Source organism: Neodiprion virginianus, chromosome 1 (assembly GCF_021901495.1).
Source record: "Neodiprion virginianus isolate iyNeoVirg1 chromosome 1, iyNeoVirg1.1, whole genome shotgun sequence".
NCBI lineage: Eukaryota > Metazoa > Arthropoda > Insecta > Hymenoptera > Diprionidae > Neodiprion > Neodiprion virginianus.
Window position 1 is genome coordinate 33207652 of NC_060877.1, and position 18932 is coordinate 33226583.

At 44.7% G+C, this 18932-nt stretch overlaps 1 protein-coding gene across 4 annotated transcripts in view; it reads right to left on the reverse strand.

Annotated features, from left to right (window-relative positions):
* Positions 1 to 18932, reverse strand: part of LOC124310129 (uncharacterized) — a 106733-nt gene that overhangs the window by 41811 nt on the left and 45990 nt on the right. For 3 of the 4 annotated variants that reach the window (XM_046773805.1, XM_046773806.1, XM_046773804.1), the window contains exons 4-5: positions 18789 to 18834; positions 17381 to 17553 (exon numbers count right to left, since the gene is read on the reverse strand). In XM_046773805.1, the coding sequence (XP_046629761.1) occupies positions 17381 to 17553; positions 18789 to 18834 (219 nt within the window). Of the gene's footprint in view, positions 1 to 1877; positions 2037 to 17380; positions 17554 to 18788; positions 18835 to 18932 lie in introns of those variants that run through there. The other variant, XM_046773803.1, reaches the window with a different exon arrangement.

An 18932-nucleotide genomic window follows, 5' to 3' on the forward strand; every position in this document is an offset into this window, starting at 1 on the left:
TCCGAATGATTTATAACATATGTTAATAAAACATCCGGATGCGAAATGTATTTCACATTTATTTGTAGTTTTCACTTTTGTAAAAATGATGGTCCGCAACTTTTACCGCAGAGATCAGACATCGTATAGGTATTTATGTATGTCGCGGCGATGCGTAATTACCGTAAGTCCGTTTTGAATTAAAAGATAAGAATTTTTTTTCCTTCTCTCGCCCCTCGTTTCCCAAAACTTCAAGCATAATTCAACTAGTCACGAAGATAAATGAGTTTAAGGCGGTCGAAATTAATCGAGAGAAAGTATAACAAGATACGTATATACCTATGATGATAAGATTTATAGACGAGGGCGAGTTGCAAGAGTTGAAAATATCCAAACGAAAGTAAAGTAGTTAATTAAAGAAGGAAGATCAATTTCAACAAGTTTATAATTCGAGTAAAAGTAGGTATGAAGATTCGATCGTGCATCGGAACGAGTGGTATAAGGTGTACGTATTATACGCGCATACGAGTGACAATAAACGGCAACGGGGGTGTCTCTTTTATTACGTTACACGGTGTCCGGAGATAGGATCGAGGAGAAATTCCTCGTAAATCGAACCGAGTCCAAAGGTGCAGCGGCGTGCATCAGGTAAGCCACGTGGCTCGGCGTGTTGCACAAACAGAACTAGGCACTTGTAATGGAATTCGTTTGTGTACGTGAAATCCAACTAAACGTAGAGCCTCGAGTGACACGCGCTGCGGATGGATATTTGTCGGTTCGTGGGTCCGCAGTCAGCGTCCGTCGGTCTGACCGGCTGTTGGACAGGTTAGAATTAGAATTAGAATTGGTATTAGAATTAGAATAAGGATTAGTCGCGGCTGACCCCGCGGCTCGCGGTCGTAGAAAATATTAGATCCCGCGGCAATTATCTCGTCCGAGAAAGAGACGAAAGAATGGAGAATAAGAGAGAAGAAGAAGAAAAATAAGAAAAAAGTGTGGCAGAAAACGAAAGCACCTCTACCTACCTCGAAGCCGGCCACCGGGTTGAGCCTTTCCGTCTTTCTTTCGCCCGGGCGATATTATCATACGCGTGCAGTGGTCATAAATGCGATTTACTTACACACCAGCTACCGCGGCGTATGATTTACTCTCTCGAAAGAGCCGCGTGGCTTACACGTATCCATATGTGCATACATACGTACGCTTATATTAAAATACCATGTGTGTATTTGCTTTCCCTAAAAATTGCTATTCAAGATTTTGACAGGCGTGTCCCTACAGGTAGATATGTATAATATTAACACGCGTATTATAATATAATCTCGCAGAGCGCAACTCTCTCTCTCTCTCTCTCTCTGTTTCTCCCGCCAATTTTCGTGACCGCAGGTGTAAAGTTGTACAAGCGACGTAAGAGAATCCCCGCGGTCTGCTGCATTAAAAATAATCGATCATGAAAATGCATATTTCGAAAGTTGGAGGTGAAGGAAGGAGCCTCTTCTCTCTCCGCGTCTCGACCCGACCAAGCGGACGCGTTCTTGCCGCGGTTAATTGGCGTCGTCCGCGCGCGGCCGCAGATTCCTCAAAGAATTCTTCCCATGGCTCAGTGTATCTCTGCTCCGGGTATAATCCTCAATCCTGCAAAACCGTTTCAAAAGTAAAAGTAACCCGCGGCAACAGCGACAACAACAACAACAACAGCAGCAGCAGCAGCAGCCGCCTTGACAAACCGCGGTGTAGGTAACAAACTCGCTCGAAAATTCTCGCAACAGTCCGAGAATCGAGTACAGCACAGGGCCACTCACCGAGTATAATTAGCAATTAAGTGCATCAGCTCGAGTCGAGAAGAAGCTGAATCGGCGCGTTGACACGTCTCTACGAAGCTTTTGACGATTCCCTTCTTCTCCTACTTCGCACTACGTCCACGTCGGTCGAGAATTTTCGTCGCGTCCTCTTCGTCTGTGGTTCTCCGCATCACGGAGATTGTATTTACTCGGTGCACGATGCGGCCTATTCTGGCGGGCCGCGGATGGAAAGGAGACGCCAGCCGCGCACCTTGCCTGTAAGACACACATTCGTGCGGATTGCCGCATGCATGCTCGTAAAGACGGTGTAACGATATGCGCGAGCGGGTGTAATAACGCGATCGTATTAATGCCAACAACGGAATCGGTTGGTATACGAATACGAGAAGTCATATCTGACGGTGGCAGCGATCGGGTTGAATCTGCAACTTAATACCTCTCGCCGTTTCTTTCGATTAAGCCGTGTCCCCCGATATGGTCTAGTCTGCAGACAAGCCCTCGCCTTACCCGCCTCTGGCGTAAACCCGACAAGATAATACGCGCCGTAACCAGATTACAACGCGAGCGTCAAACAAACTTCGTGAAATTGCCCGAAGTCATCTTACTTCGTCCACGAATTTACCCGCAGCTGATACAAAAATAAAGAGAATTCGTGTACGGTTAATTAAAAGGTTCGCATCTGATCTGGCAAGAATTTTGTTTTAAAATTCAACAATATACATGTAACTGTACGGTGTACGGTACCAACACTGATAGTGCTGCGGAGTCTGAATTAATTTATGCAGTTCTAAAACCGTCCAACTCGGCACTGTAACGATCACGAACAACGTCGTTAAGATCTTGGAGATTCGTGAATGCGAAAAGAAATAATCAACGACTCCTGCTAGACTCGGAGGAATTATTTTTTCTTTCACTTTATTGTTTTATCACCTCCGACTTGGCCGGGTGTCGGATATTCGTTTATTTTATCTCATTAATTGATTAATTAATTCAGTTTTATAATATACTGTTTGTTTCGCTCATGATATTTGGAGCGGTGGATAAATTTTTAACTCGCAGCTAAACGTCGATATAGTTTTAAAATTGAATCAATTGAAATTGGCCGCGATTCTCAAATGGTTGTACTAATCAATCAAGAGTTCAAGTCAGCCTGGACTCCAATTTCAAAACTCGTGTACACCGAGATAACAAATAACGACGAAAACGTTGTTCGTTTACCTTCTCGGCGGAGAAGGTGGCTCCACTGAGACTATTGCTCAAGCGGAAGTGAAGCCACGTGCTTAAGCCTGTCTCAAAGTTGAGGACGAGTTTAAAACTGAAATCGGATTAGATTTTCGTACCATCGACGTTTGGATTTGACAACAAATAATGCGCCACTATTTTTCGAATTTGTCTACGTCCTCGAAATTCTTCCTGCTGTTGTTTCATCAACAGATTGTCGAAACCCGATACGATTTAAGAACCCGTTGCAGCCAGAGGCGGGTGATTAATTGTTTCAAATATTTTCAACAAACTACGGCAATTACATTATTTATACATTTACATATGCTTCAAGGGAATACCTTTTTTTATTCCTTTTTATTCCTTTTTATTCCTTAAAGCAGAAATAAACGAAAAAATGCAGCAAGGTATTATATCACGTGCGTGAATGGCGCAAGACGTAAGAATTAGAATTAAGGTATATTTGTAGCCACAAATTGTGTAAATGTGAGCGTTCTACGTTTCAAGAATCAGAATGAAAAAAGAAACCTACGCGTCTCGATAACTGACAGTAAGCCAAAGAATATTACGGATAAACACAAAATTCAGTTTTCCTGCACCCAAGGATGACGATTAGTTTCTGCTTTACTTTCGGAACATAGGTATAATAAAATCGGGACGGCGTTTTGATTTTGTTCAGCTTAGCTCGGAGGCCGAAAAGCATGGCTAAGCCCACCCACGTTGGCTTTTTGAAAAGCGGATTAGATCGTTTAGCTCTGTTTTTTCATAAGCGGCTTCAACGTGCTCGGCAATTCGGCGAGGAGGTAATTTAATTGTAAGTACATTTAAATCGGTGGGCAGAGAGTTAAGGAAACGTTGAGTCGCGTTAAATCCGCCCACGTTCCCCGGTTGCGACAGTTGAAACCCTATTTACCGCGCCCAGTGATGGAATTAGTGCAAAGTTAAAAACGGACGGCACAATTCCGAGCGTTAAACGTTGCTGCAGAAGAAAGCAGTACTCAACTTTTTGAGCTCGAGTCTAATTCCGCCCCTCTGGCTGCAAGCTCGCGCTGCAAAACTTGCTCATCGCCGCGGTTTTATGAACGAGTTCCATTTTACCATCGACGCGGAGCAAGTTTTACCGGAGAGAAAGAGGTAGAGAGAGAGAGAGAAAGAGAAAGAGCTAGTCTCTTTCTCGGAGTAGCGAGCCGCGAGGAATTCAACATCGACGCTCAAGACTCGGCGATCTTAATCTTGACCGACCCTGACACCTCGGGTTTTCTCCCACGAGTGAAATATCGTCGATTCCGGATCATATTCGCCGTTCTTCGATCCTCGAAATACTACCAAAAAAATTTCCAGTCTGGATTCTATTAGTTACCGCGACTAAAGTTGACGGCGTGAAAATTAATCGGCGCGAATGTATTGTTGACGGATTGATTACGGAGTATAATAACCCCGTTCTTGCAAAACAGTTCGATCAGAGTCGACCGATTGTAGGGTACGCACGGTGGTCTAGGTTCGACGATGTGAATAAATTGCGGGAAATCGAGAGGAGAAAACTTTATTTTTTTATAATTTTATCCCACACCAGTTTATAATGAATGGTTTATCGCCCTGAACGAGTATACAGGCCGCGAATAATCGTTCGGCCGATTTTGCCCTGGGCTACTATCGGCAGTGAAAGTAAACGAGACAGCACGACGACTGCAGAGCAGCAGAGAGCTGCGAAGGAATTCGTCTCTGCCACGCTTTGGATCAAGACCGGCGTTGAATTCGACGTCGGGTTTTAGTCAGGGGCTCGTAAAATCGCAGACGAAACAGCAAGGTGTTGCTGTTGAAGCGCGGGTGTGAGTTACGACGTGAATTAAAACGGCGATCGCGAGTTCGACTGATCGCTTGTCTCCATCGCGCGACTGGAGTTTAAGCTGCGACGCAATCAAGAAAGCTGATGAGAAGAAAATTTATCTCTCACACGTGAATTTTTTCGCGTTGTTTAATTCAACTTTTTTCCCATACCCGCAACGACTACTTCTTTCTGTAAACAGCTATTATAAAATTGCGAGTGAAAAGTGCGACTATTTGCTGTCGGCGATTAAGTAGCGCGGCATCAAAAGTCCCGAGCATTTCTTTTAATTTAATAGGTTTTGATTAACGACGGGAATACATACAATCAAATAAATTATCGTTTCACTTTCTAGATCTCAGAACCTGTATAGAGAAATCATAGAAGTGCGCACACGTTCGATTCGAATTTATTTCCAATTTTCAATTTCCAATCAGCTGTGCGTATAGTATCTGCACTATAGCTACCGCGTTTGCATGGATATAAATCTCCAATTTTCAACGATCGAATCGCAGCGCAATTTTAGCACGCGCAATTCAACAAATCGTTACACAATTTCCGATCAGTGGCTACACGAATTGCGAATCGCACCCGCCACTTTATCAGCTCAGCACTTCAGTTTCTGAGACGGTAATTTCGCGGATACGGAAGTCAAGAACCTCAAATCAACAATTTTGCAAAAGATTAAAAAAAAAGCTTCTATCCAATCTTGAGAGAATTCTACGTTCAAGTATTCCAAGCCAGTTGTTGGGCTTGAAAATTCACAAAATCTTAGAATCATATAGAGAAGTCCCGGAGGTAGAAAGTCAGCAGCTACAGGTCCAGCATTCCGGGTGAAAAACGCAACTCGGATCATCCAAGATTACCGCCAGAAATAAAAGGACTGTTACGCCGCGTGCACGTGCTCAACAGAAGGGAAAAAGCTAAATTAACGGAAGTAAAGCATTGTCTCAGAGTCGAACGTTGAGTGAATCACAGAATTCTCCGAGTAGCCTTTCGCTAAACACACTGAAAGTTTACGCTGTAAAATTTCTGTCTGTTCCGCGTCAAATTTGATGGCAAGGAAACGCTGCACTGAAAAAAAAGAAGAATGATGTTTAAAATTCGAAAAAAAAAGATGATCCTCGCGACGGGCAGAGTCTTGCGGAGCGAAGGATCGTGTCCATTAAGGATCCTTTGCCCATAGATCATGAATATTATATGTCCTGTAATATAATATTCCCGCACGCGCGATTCGAATAACAATATTTATCAGCAGAGAGTGCAGCCCGCTGCGGGGGTTGGAAAGAAGGGTGAAGCGTGGGAGGGAATTGATCTTTTATTCATGAAATTTTTCAGTTTTCTTTTCACCAGTGACCCCCGCAGCACGGTGTAGTTGTAGGTATAAGGTACACAGCGGCGCGCGCACCACCATCGACTTTTATAACCAATAAGTTTTCGAACACGTCGTATTCTTATCCGTTGATCAGCAGCACCGCGTCGACGACAACGAAGACGCCGATGACGGGGGGCGAGACATTCCTTTGTCTCCCTGCCGCCCCCAGCTTCGTCGTATGAGCTGCTGCGGCGTACAAGAATCGAATAATTAAAACTACAAATGGTCGTTCGCAGCGTCATCGTGACGTAACTGGCTCCCTCCTGGATGTCCCGTCATTCTTCATGCTGCAGTTTTGCGCCGGTTCCACGGAGATTTGCACCTTATACCGCATGCGGTCCGTCTAGTCCGCCTTTCCCGATCTGTGCTCGCATACGGCGCTGGCGTATGTAGGCGTGGGCACCCGTAACGCTGCCCGGCCGAGTATATCGCGAATCTCAAATACGTATTCCATGAGCGAACCCGTCACTCGCAAACGACTCGCTGACCGATCGCTTATCTCTGCGATAGGTGTGTAACCTCCGCGTTTCGTGTCGAATCGCGACCCTGACACGATCGCTTTTGTTCCTGCAAGCCGAACATTTGCTTTGATACTATAATATGTATATTATTGATGGAAAACCGTAAGCGGGAGTCCGAATCTCAAGACGAGTCCCGATCCTACAACAGAGGAGGCGAAAACGATCCGAGACGGATTATCTACTTGCAAGTGGCGCAAAGTATACGATAAATTAACACTGGATACGAAAGTTGATTCACACATTTTTACAAGACAACAATTACTCAAGAAACCGAACCGACCGTTGAAACATTGGATAAATTTAATATCCTGTCCAGAATGGGATGCCGGTGAGTTGTATAATCTACGTGTTGAAGATGCATCGTATGAGTATAATTTGTAAGATTCTTGTGGATTAACAAGACGGAGTATTAAACTCTCGAGTTAATAATATTTCCTGCGGCAAGATGATGAGACGGGTCCTAAACCGCCGCGGCCGCACGATAGTCCTTTCTTCCTACATCGAGAGAATTCTAAACGTTTCCCCCTGTCCCTCTGACTATTTCTCCCGCGAGTTGTGCCGCCTTGTTCAGCAGTATAATCTACACATGCAGCGAGTGACTCTCTCCGGTGCATACAAGTGCAGCGGCAGCAGCTTCTCGTTGTGCAAGGTGTGGGTAAAATAGCTAACATAGAACACATAGGCGATGTGTCTACGCACGTACCGACAATACACGTACTAGGCACTCGGAGGTTCTTGTAATTCCGAGGAGGCCGGCAGAATAATGCCCATGCTTGCAGGGCACGCAGTGCAGGCGTGACATCCTGCCTCTCCCTACACGTTTGGATTTTACAAAAGATTCATAATTAGAGAAGGAGTTTATATTAATATACAGATGGAGCGGTCTTTGTACTTTATACTCGTCCTCGCGTCTTCGATTCGTCCCGATATTTTAGCAGGCTCTTTATTGTAGGCACCACGTCACGTCGTCGACGCGGAAGGAATCGGCGTTTCGAAGAATCATCGGACATTGAGAGTGAGAATCAAACGAGGACGCTTAGTGGCCGCGATTTTGGCCACCGTTCCGAGTCGTCTGACCGTGCAAGAGCGGCGAAATTGCAACTCTTGCGGTCTGCCATAATATGAGATTTACACAGACGATAGAGGACGATAAATTACCCGCTGCAGCGGATTAATTTTATGGTCTTCGTGGCGATCTTTGTGGAAAGTTTACGAAATTACGATTACGAAAACTAACGACGATCATTGCGCACTGCCAAAGCCTGCAGCAACGATCGTCGAGCCAGTGATTAATCTTGTAATTCCTTTCAGACAGCTCTGATACAGTGCAGCCTCTCATGATCAGCTCTAACAACATAATTCTAAACACAAACGATGTTCGGCGATAGGCGGAATGTATCGGGTGAATATAAACACGTGTGCTTCATAAAACGATAAGAAATCCCGAGTGCTGGGAGTCTGGACAGTTCAACGCGGTCAATTATGTTATTCGTCATCGATCCAACGAGACGCAATAAAAAGCAACGACGCCTGCTGCCTGAATCGAGCGCTTTGGTCCGATATACGTTACTTTCGTAATGTAGGATAATAACAATATCTAACCACCAAGCGTTCGCCTTTGACTGAAAAAATCCGCTTGTTTGGAATGTCTGATATAACATTACAGAAATCTTTCTTCTTTGACAAAAAAATATTTCGACTCCAACTATTTGTTCGGGCACGCGGGCTGGATTCTTGGATTAGAAAAAAAAAATCGAAAATGATGCATATCAAAGGCATTAAGACGTCAAGCACGAGCGTGTAATGGCTGCGTACTGTAACACGTACAAGTGTAAAACGTTTATACGAGTATAGGAAATACGTATATCGCATGCGAAGGAGCAGCAGGCGTGCGTGCACGTGCCAAGTGACAGGCGACAACGAGAAAATCTACAACGTCAACGTTGTCCGCCATGCTCTTCCGGAATGCTATACGTATCACCGCTAACGACCCATGACTTTTTACACGCAGATTCAAACGCGCAGACATTATACGAGAGTTGATATCCAGCTGCAGCAGCAGCACCCGCTGTGCGAGCATGCCGGGATCATTTTATGCGATACTTCAAACCGATTATTTTCCGAGTCCTCGGATCGCCTGGAAGAATCAAATTTTCGTCTTTTTTTTTCTTTTTTTTCTCTTTTTCTGTCGTTGACCAAAGCTTCTGATTCTAATCACAGGGAAAACTAATTTCGTGAAGGTGTTCCAGATTGGCTAGTATTCTGTCTTGGTCTCATAGCATCTCAACACCCGCCACCGTTAACCGGTCGTGAAATAATTCTGTTGCTCCAGATGACGATCTAATAGCAGCCGGCCTCTAGACAGGTGTCCGGAATTACCGTTATACCCGCGGTGCGAATTGCGGCAGGGAAATGTAGCAGGATTATAGATGCGAGGTTATCTCGTGACTTTATAACGCGACGCTTGGATCTCGAACCGGTATGAAAATGTTTAACGCCGCGGTAGCGCGTTATTCATGCGGAATGGAGGATGTATTTTGAAAATTGTCAAGAGTCGTAGGAACGCCGTTACAAAATTCTCTAAAACCCAACGACGCGCGCATCGCAGCGCAGCGGCTTATTGTGCAGCTGTAATACGAACCGACGCGATCGATGCTCGATCGATTAATAATAAAGGATCGATCGATCGATCTTCCGTCTCTCACATACCTCGCACAGGAATATCCACGTTCCTCCGCATTTTGAGGACAGATTTAACACCTTGTATATTTATTTCACCGCGGAGGGTTATTTATTCTTTGAAAACCCCCGGGTGTGTCGGGCGACTAACGTGAGTGGCGAGAGGAGCGAAGAGGGCGAGGGGACGGATATATAAATAAAATATCCGGCCGAGGATGGTTGTCCAAACACACAACGAGGCGAGATTCGAGCCTTCCGTGTCCGCCTCGCGTGGCAGCTGCGGCTGCATCGCATCGCGCCGTCAAGAGAACCCCCTGCAGCAGCGTTATCCCGAGAGACATTGACCGATGACGGGAGGAAACCCGGGGCGAAGATTTGGCCGTAAAATACACTCGCGTATATACAGTATATATGCGTGGCTCGGCTTCTTTTCGCAAATTTGCAACCCAGAGTCCCCCGGGGGTCCAGGAGAGCCGCCGCCGCTGCTGCCGGTTCGAGTTCCTTAATTTCGTTATCTCGATCTCGTCGAGTGGGTATAATATACAAGAACGACTCACGAGCGCGGTAAAGAGTTTTTAAGGCCCGTCCTGCAGCGGGGCCAGTCTAAAGAAGAGGAGGAAAGAAGACGAAAATGGCGTCGGCGAATAAGTCCGCGGATTTAAAAGCGTTGTCAAAACGTACCCGGGCTGAAGTACAAAGAGTCCCGGAATCACCGGAAAGGCCCATCGCGTCTTCCGAGTCATCGGGTGCCGTTCGTTAGCCTCTAATCGTAAACCAGCCTAGCGATGATTACTTATCACAGAGAGCCTTTGAAGGTCCATTAGCACGTAGATCCCACGCGAGCTTCCATAATCGCTTTTCAGCCTTTCCCGAGATCCCGCGTTACACCCGACTCCAAACTATGACCGAGGGTTCTCCGTCTTAACGCCTAACTAAGTATTAGGAGCGCGTTGCGTCAGCGCTGACGTCCGTCGTTGGTCCAAAACGTTCGTAGAGACTCTCGAATGACGTCAAGACGCGATGCCGTTCGCGGTTGGCTTTGTACTATCGGTCATAATTTTCATTTCGTCTCACATTTATTTTTCATAGATTTCCAACAAGCTTGGACACTGATGGCACAGTTTACGATGTATCGATAAATTTCGATTTGATCAGATTACGTGCACCAATGCGCAATAGTCATGAATCAAAGTATAATCTTCGATACGTTGCTTCGGTGTAAAACCGGCAGCCAAATTTCATGATACTTCCTCTCGATTCGATATGGCTTGCACTGAAAAGTCTTCGAACCCACATCCACTAGGTTGTGTAATCTCACGTAAGTGCTTTTTGATACTCCGTTCAATACCATTCCTCTCTATTACAAGTCATCGTAGTAATCGGTGACTTTTCCGAGTTTGAATCGTTCGAAAGATCAAGATCACAGCAAACTTGGACTCGGATTAACATGAGACTATAAAGCGAAATCATTCGCACCTAAGCCGTCCGCCGTTCGCAGTCAGATGGTAAAAGCACGTCAATTGCAACGCAGGTCGAGACCCAGGAACAAAGTTGCCGAGGATGTTCATCAGCAGTTATCTCACGATTGGCTGCAGGGTTTATCTATTAATTTATCAAATGGTCTAGATTGCGCGGGTGCACCGTGAGCACCGTTGGTAATTGGCATCGCAGCCTGGTCAGAGATAAGAGCGGATCGGTTTATGTCCTTCGAAAATGTGATCAGTGAAGTGCAGCGTGGCTGGACTCGGTCGGTCAGAATTGCGGTGGCAGGAGCCTCGAACCCCGGGTTACATAAACGGTCACGCGCGCGACTTCTGGTAGACCGCGGAATCGAGCGGATCATTTGATATTTCACAGCGAATTACCGGAAGCGTTTACGGTGGACCGCTCGCGGTATCGGACGTTTAAAATCTCTTCTTTTTCCCCCTGGACGACCCTCCGTTAACGGCCCGCGGGACTCGAAAGGCCTACAACCAGTCCTCCAAGGTCAACAATGCCTAATTAACCGATCGATTTGACTATAAATATCTGTCAAAGGATGTTGTGAATAGATACGGCGGCTAGTTAAGACTCTAGGCTTATTACTTCCGTAACCAATAAAAAATGATTTTAATAACCAATTATCAGCTTCCTCACATCCCGCGGAGTCTATCGATGCTAGAAATAATGAACAAAGCGACGAATTCATGCATCTCGGCGCTTCCTATGAAACACGGATCTTTAATTAGTCGATATGTGGACCTAAGTCTAATTTGAACTCGAGACCTTACATAAAATCTACGCCGCATAATTCCGCTGTGAATGATAATTTATTCAAAAATATCGGACTGTTAACGGTATATACTTAAAATACAATGCGTTGCACGTTTTAATTTTATTCTCAACACTGGAGAGAATTTTAATGAACTCCAACTCAACATTCCCCAATGTTCAAACATTTCTTTCCAGATACCATAAATTTCCAGGGTACCTAAATATAGCAAAATAGCTTTTCCGGTCCGATGCGACATGTTTACGAATAAAAATTCAGGCTGAATAATCCCAGATCGAGTTACAATGCAAAGTGTAAATATTGATTCGTGGTAAGCGGACTAAGAAATTGCGTACGATTGGCACCTTGAGGCATGAACGTATAATTTGCTTATACGTACAGTGAAAGACTATTCGCATCTCGCGAGTTTCCGTGATACGGGCACGCGAAGCATTTGCTTCCCGTCGAATAGGACAACACCATCGTGTGACATAACCGTGCATAATCCATCCATACCTCGGACGTTGAACGTAGGCAGCGGCGAGCGCGAGTCCATACTGGAACCTGTACGGGTCAAGCAGCCCACGATGCCATCCAGTGCAGGTGATGTTCATCGGCTACTTGACTCGTCGGAGGTTTCATACCTCGGATCGATCTTTATTACCGCCAATTGCCAATTTGCGACTTTCACCATTTATTTTAAAAGCGTTGCAGCATGAAAGGTACGTACCCACATCATCGAAGTGATTACGATCCCGCTGAGGTGATCAATGCAAGCCCTGCTCGACCTGATTTCTTTTTTCATTATTCTTTCGGGGCGTTCTGCGTACGCGCGAACATTGCATTCGGACGACGCGATGAGCACGTGGTTACCACTCGATGAAAATCCAGATATGCGGGAGCCTTTCGCAGACCATTACGTAACTTTGAAGATATCGAGAACAAGCCGCAGCTTCAGGCAAACGGACGGACCGGCGGGAGAGGACTTTTGTACCCGGTCGGTATATCCGTACGTTACAAGAGAATCTTAAAGGTTAACCGAAGAAGATTCACCGGAGTATGCAGAGAGTTGCGTAATTGAAAATCAGACTTTCACTAGACCCGGCCTGGAATACCTTGCACGTAGCTTTGAGGCGATGGCTTACTGCTCGTTACATATTATCCACCCGAGGGTAACTGAACGTTTAATCATCGAGTCAGCCACCTGTAAAAGCTTCGTGATTAAGCTATCAGTTCTACGTTGTGATTTCATTGCTGCTGCTAATTATTTCTCAAAGGCTCGACTTTTCCCTTGATACTAGATTTCTAGACTGCCGAGTAATAACTCAAAGCAAAGATCTGAGAAAACAAGGACACACCAGAGATTAAAAATTCCGAATCTTCAAGATCCGGTCTTGTTGAGTCTGCAAATACGTTGAAACCGCTAAACGCCAAAGGACATGGTAAATTTGACAAGTGTCCGTTCGAGCTAAAACGCGTTAATAATGGATAAAAAGACTAGGTGGGCAATCGATACACCGAAGATTTTTCCATGATGAACATTTATCCTAAAAACAAGAGGATCCTAGTTCACGATGTAAGTTCTCGAATGAGTGTCTTATACGGCTGGAAATCAGGTTGACGAAACGCACGTGATAAAAAACGTGACGGAATTTAGAACTGACGGCCACGTAACTATAACGCCAACTATGCGGTGTGAACTGAACTGAGAGTAAATTAACGACAAAAAGTAAAGTAGAAATAAGAATCAGAATCTGGGCTACGACACGCAACTTCCATTTAGACTTTCAAATTCATCATATCGGGATCGAGCGTTCGTGTAGAAAATCACATCAAACGAGTTTGATATTAGTTATGAAGATATCAGACTCGTTAATCATTAACGCTTTTTTGCCAACCTCTTGTTATTTTCTAATTTGGTTATGGAATTCTTGTCTCGGTCGTTTATATCTGCCTGAGCATACACAGATTTTAGGCTTGTATAGGTATTTTTGTAACTAAGCAACGCGTCCGAAACCAATCATTCGCAAACTGTATTTGAAGATCAAGTCTCGTAGTACTAAGTTCGAGATATCCGTTCGTGTGCAACTTTCTCTGAATAATCATTTTATAAATCGATTAACGATTATTTATTCTTCATGTTCTCAAGTAGGAACGAAATCACAAATCAGTACGGGAGATTTTATATTTTCACGAAAACTTGCGAGTTACCGATCTATGCTTGAGAAACAGTTTGAAAAACTCATTACGAAAGTGGGTAATCACAGAAAAAGAAGAGAAAAACAACGGTAAATTAGTTACTCGTAAAACTTTCATGCGCAACAAACACTTGTTGAGAAACACTATGGTGAATTTGTCGTTTAAGATGAAAGTTTAATGATTTCACAGGCTTAGTTAGGTATGAGTTTCTACAAAACGACGTTTACTCGTAAAGAAAACGATGTAATAAAAGCCACTTACTTCTTTCCAGCGATGCCACTCTCTGGGTAAAAACCGTCGAGACGGCGCATCGCAAATGATTATTTTCAAGAGCGATTCCTTCTCTAAAAATATTTGCGTATCCTTGAGCGACGATATTTGCAGCCAGAAATCGGTTGTCGATCGAAAAAGTGGCGACTATAACAAATATCTCCCCATCAGCAACGACGCTGGGAAGATTGGCCCATGAATAAAGGGATTCTTCCTAATCATTTCTAGTCGGAGTGGTACACTAAAAATTTTTATAGCCAGTCAATTGCCCCTTTGTTATCCGTGCGGCATCAGCGAGATGTAGGCGTCGAAATCGTAAAAGGAAATGCACGTAACAGACACATATCGAGTCCGAGAAGTAGCCGTGGATCTCAATCTGCAGTTACGAACGTTTATTCGCCCCGTTTCTTGCCTGCAGCGGCATGGCATTACATTATAACAGCAGAGCTAAGAAGTGATCGTGCCTAGGGATTATCAAGAAATCAATCTATCGATCGACCGATCAATCAATCAATCCATTAACCGAACGTCGATAATATCGAAGACAAATAAATCCCGAGTGTGTTTACTCGGGTCCAATGTTATACTCGGAAAAATATTTACCTATGGATAATTTGTGTCAGGGATTCTCAGCGATGGACACGAAAGAATCTCGGCTGAACAAATAAACGAGACCGTAGAGTTTTGCTTGAGTGGGTGTAACTAAGTGTTTTTTTCGCGCTTCGCAGCGTTGCGCGTTGCGGCGAGCGTATACCGGAAGTATTACCTACGCAACGACATCTCTGTTGTGGCATTGCAACTGTCGAGGATGATTGCGGGTAGTTGTTCAAACATAGGTATAACGAATGCAAATGCGAAAGGAATGCGTAAAGCTTCTTGCATATACGAGGATCGTTAACAACCTTTGGCTGCTCGCACTTAATTCAGAGGTTGCGCTCCGTCTCACGTGACTAAATATTATGACCGCAATATAAATCAACGCTGCAGCGATCCCCACGCGCGTAACTCGGGGCCCGAGGGCTTCCGTTTCAGTAAAATACCCGTCCGCAAGAGAGGCAGCGGGCTCGAAAAATAACTGTTCATTAAAAATCAAATTTTTCTTTATACCGATTCAATTTAACGATGGGAATAAATTCAGCGATACTACAGAATTTAATATAGACTTTCACAAATAAAGGACACAAAGCCCAGTCGCCTCCTTCGGTTTAACGACAAACAAATATTACCGACTAAGTTAGAACCTCTTAATTGGATCCAGAATCCCGCGGTAAGATAAGCCTGACCCAATGAATTTTCAACGCGTGGCGAATTATTGAGATATCTCCTAGGTAATTCCAAGATGCCGAGCTTTCCTGGATATGAAATATTTCGACATAAAAACGTGGTTATAATTTAATAAGTTAACTACTGCTCATCGTCAGTGTGTTTGCTGGAACGGTATAACTGAGTTGTCCCGGAGTACGTATTTCCGTCGTCGTCTCAATCCCGCCTCGATCCTTCACACTGTGATCAGATACGAGATATATAGGATGCTTACGCACGGTCACTGTAATACACTTCACATTCTCTGGTCCGAAGGATTTCGATATCTTCATACATAGTTTCGGGCAAACAACGATCACGCGCGTGTGTGAGTGAATGCGCATATATATATATATATATATATATATATGTGTGTGTGTGTGTGTGTGTGTGTGTGTGTGTGTGTGTGTGTGTGTGTGTGTGTGTGTGTGTGTGTGCGTCTGCCTTTCTGCCTCCTGAATTCCGTCGTATGTCGTAAAGAAAGAGCCGTATAGAGTCGGAGGATTTTGGAAGGTGTAGCTACGTGCATCTAGCTTCACACTGTATGCGCCTGGACAAGTGCAGGCATTTCAAGTGCCCACATACGAAACTTAAATATTGACGAGCCCGGGCCCGCTGATAAAGGCAAGGCCCTTGGCTCGTTTAATGGGTTTCAAAAGCGCCTCAAACCGACGGACAGTAAAGATTACCAAGTCTATGGAAACGCGTTTAGCGCACCACCGTCTACACCGACCTAGAACGACTCATTGTCTGCAGCTGCGTGTCTAGTTTTTGGGCTCCGTGAGAGGCTGAACAAGACGTGCAGTCAGGAAAGTTGGAGTTTCCAGTATCGAGGTTCTCAGAAATCAACTGCAATGACACTCGGAAGTCGACAAACAATTTTCTTCTACCGTCTTCTCGCGTTAATACGCAGAAATTTTCTATCTCCTTATACTATACGTAAGCACGCAACAATCATGTGTCAGGTACGAAATGCCAATATTATTCGCGAAAGTGTCGAATGGCGTACTCGACATTTACTTTCATTTCTGACATGGTTGGTACAGAGTGATTCCCGGCAACGCGCTTATTTAAAGCCTGCACCAAACAATAGTGTGAATAATTATACGTGATAACAGTTCCTGAATCCACTGGCAATCGACACTAAACATTTTTCGAATGGTTCTATTGTTATCCCGAAAATCACTTCAACGACTTCCAAGATCTCCAGAAGCCATAACTGATCGGAACGTACATACGTCAATAATTATAATAACTGGTTGATTTCGTTTAGAAATTGTGCCACAAGCGGTCTATATAAACTTGATACTGATCGTCCACAGGAGTAGAATGGAACGAACAAGGTCCCATGGAAAAAGATATTCCAATAAGGTTATGTCTCAGAATACGTAGAACTTTACGGTTAACGCAAGTGAGCAGATCAGAACCAGATGTTAATGTACAGTTTCCAGAACATGGGATTTCGGAAACGCACACGGTTCTTGCCAGGAAATAATCAAACGAACAGACCAGATACCTGTTCCGTTCATTTGCTCTTGACAAATGAAAAGTGCAGCGGTTACGTTACACGCTGCCATAACTGCATAATGTACGGGGTGATTGGCGTTTGGTATGAACTAACCATGCGAAAAGAATAACGGCAGCATAAACGTTCGAGTATTCTGTTCCAGAACAAAAAGACGCCCATAAGTCCATTGTAAGTAATTTGCATACGACGCGGTTGAACATGCATACCGAATCTGGAAGACTTATAGCTACGGAGATTCGTCCGAAAGAAGTGCGTCCGTGTAGTGGCGATTTGTAAGTAGAGATATCTCGAAAAAACGGACACGATGAAACTAAATACGTGAATAAATAAAAACTAGCCATGAAGAAGAATCCAACGTCCACGGTGATCCTCGTCAAATAAGCGAGACGGACCCTCGCCTAGTAGACATATAAAAAATGATAACTCACCGGTAGCAGCAACAGGGACGAAGGTGAGTGCCTCGCCGCCGCTTGTCTCAGCCTGAAGAAGTGCAACAGGGGGTCTTCCGCGGCTTGGAGTTGGTCCAGCGTTCGGCGAGCCGTTCCATACCGTTCCAGGTACTCCCAGTACGCCTCCCAGAACGAGGGTGGAAAGAGATCACCTGCCAGGCGAATCACGGGGATCAAGATTGCATCGGGAACAAGTTCTCGCGCGACGGTGTCGTTGATTCGAGAAAACATTTAGAGGTCATATATGGATACCAGTGGCTTGGCGGAACACCCTCGCAACCAACCTCGCAACCAACCGTCCGATGGTTGTTACTTTCAAGTGTATTATAATATGTACGAGTGGAACGTTCGATTGTTTTCTTACAGGTTTATTGTGTTACGTGAATGGCGGAAGAACTTCGACCCTGAACTTGCCTATCCATCCAACGCATTTGCCGGACGGTGTATACGTTTTTTCTATGTTACGTAGCTGCGTGTATACTGGTACGCGACTAGCAACTTGTCATTTTCCTTTTTTCCTTACCTCAAAGTAGTTAACATTCTATAGTTTTTTCAAAACTCCGCATCAAGAACGAACATCTGGATTTTAATTGTGGCATGCTGAGCACGCGGACTTGTAGTTGCTAGCTCGTTCGCTATACGTTGTTACTCGTTGGAACCCGGACTTGTGAAACAACCCGGTGAAGAACGTACGACTGACTTGTCTCGATCATCACAAGAACCGAGATACTGTATACCGGGCAAGAGTATCAGCGTGCGGTTTCAAATTCCAACAGTTGCGGTTTCCAAATTCTGCGAAAAATATCGCGCTCGCTAAAATCAGAGACCACACTGGACGCGATCGTCATCCAATTCCCGAAGGGTGACTCCGGCTTGAAATCGATCTATTATGATCAGTTCTCACATTACCCACCAAAATTTCACTTAAATCTTTCGCGGATTAACGAGTAAAGACAGCAAAATATCGGACGGAATCCAAAACCCGTGTCAAGTGAAACGCGACTTAAGATATCGAGGTGCCGCGGGTAAAACCGAGACAGCAACAGCAGCCCCCGGGACCCGAAGATAACTTAAACACAGTCGGTCTCTCTCTCAATCTCTTCAAGTCAGCCTCGATATACATATAAATCCGTCGGCGTCGTAGCAGCTTGGCCCCGCGTGACCTCACCACTCCTCGTAGGGGGAGAATTGGGCGCGGTCGTACACATTCGGTGTAAATTTTAATAAACGTAACGAGTATCCTGTCCCGGTACAAATCCGTTCGAGATAAGGACCCTGGGATAAGAGCCTCGAAGCTAGTTATAATTTAAAGCAGCGACAAGACGCGGAGAGAGGGAGAAGGACCAAACGACGGAGCACAACAGACCCCGTCTCCTTTCATACTCACCAGGCTTGAAGTTTTCGGCGTCCCAGCTTTCGAGGGTCCCCTGGAGCTGGAAGAAGATAAAAAAAACGACGCCTATTAAAACGATTTAAAATACAATGACCAAGATATAAAGAAGGGATACATGTATAATACATGAAGTACAGC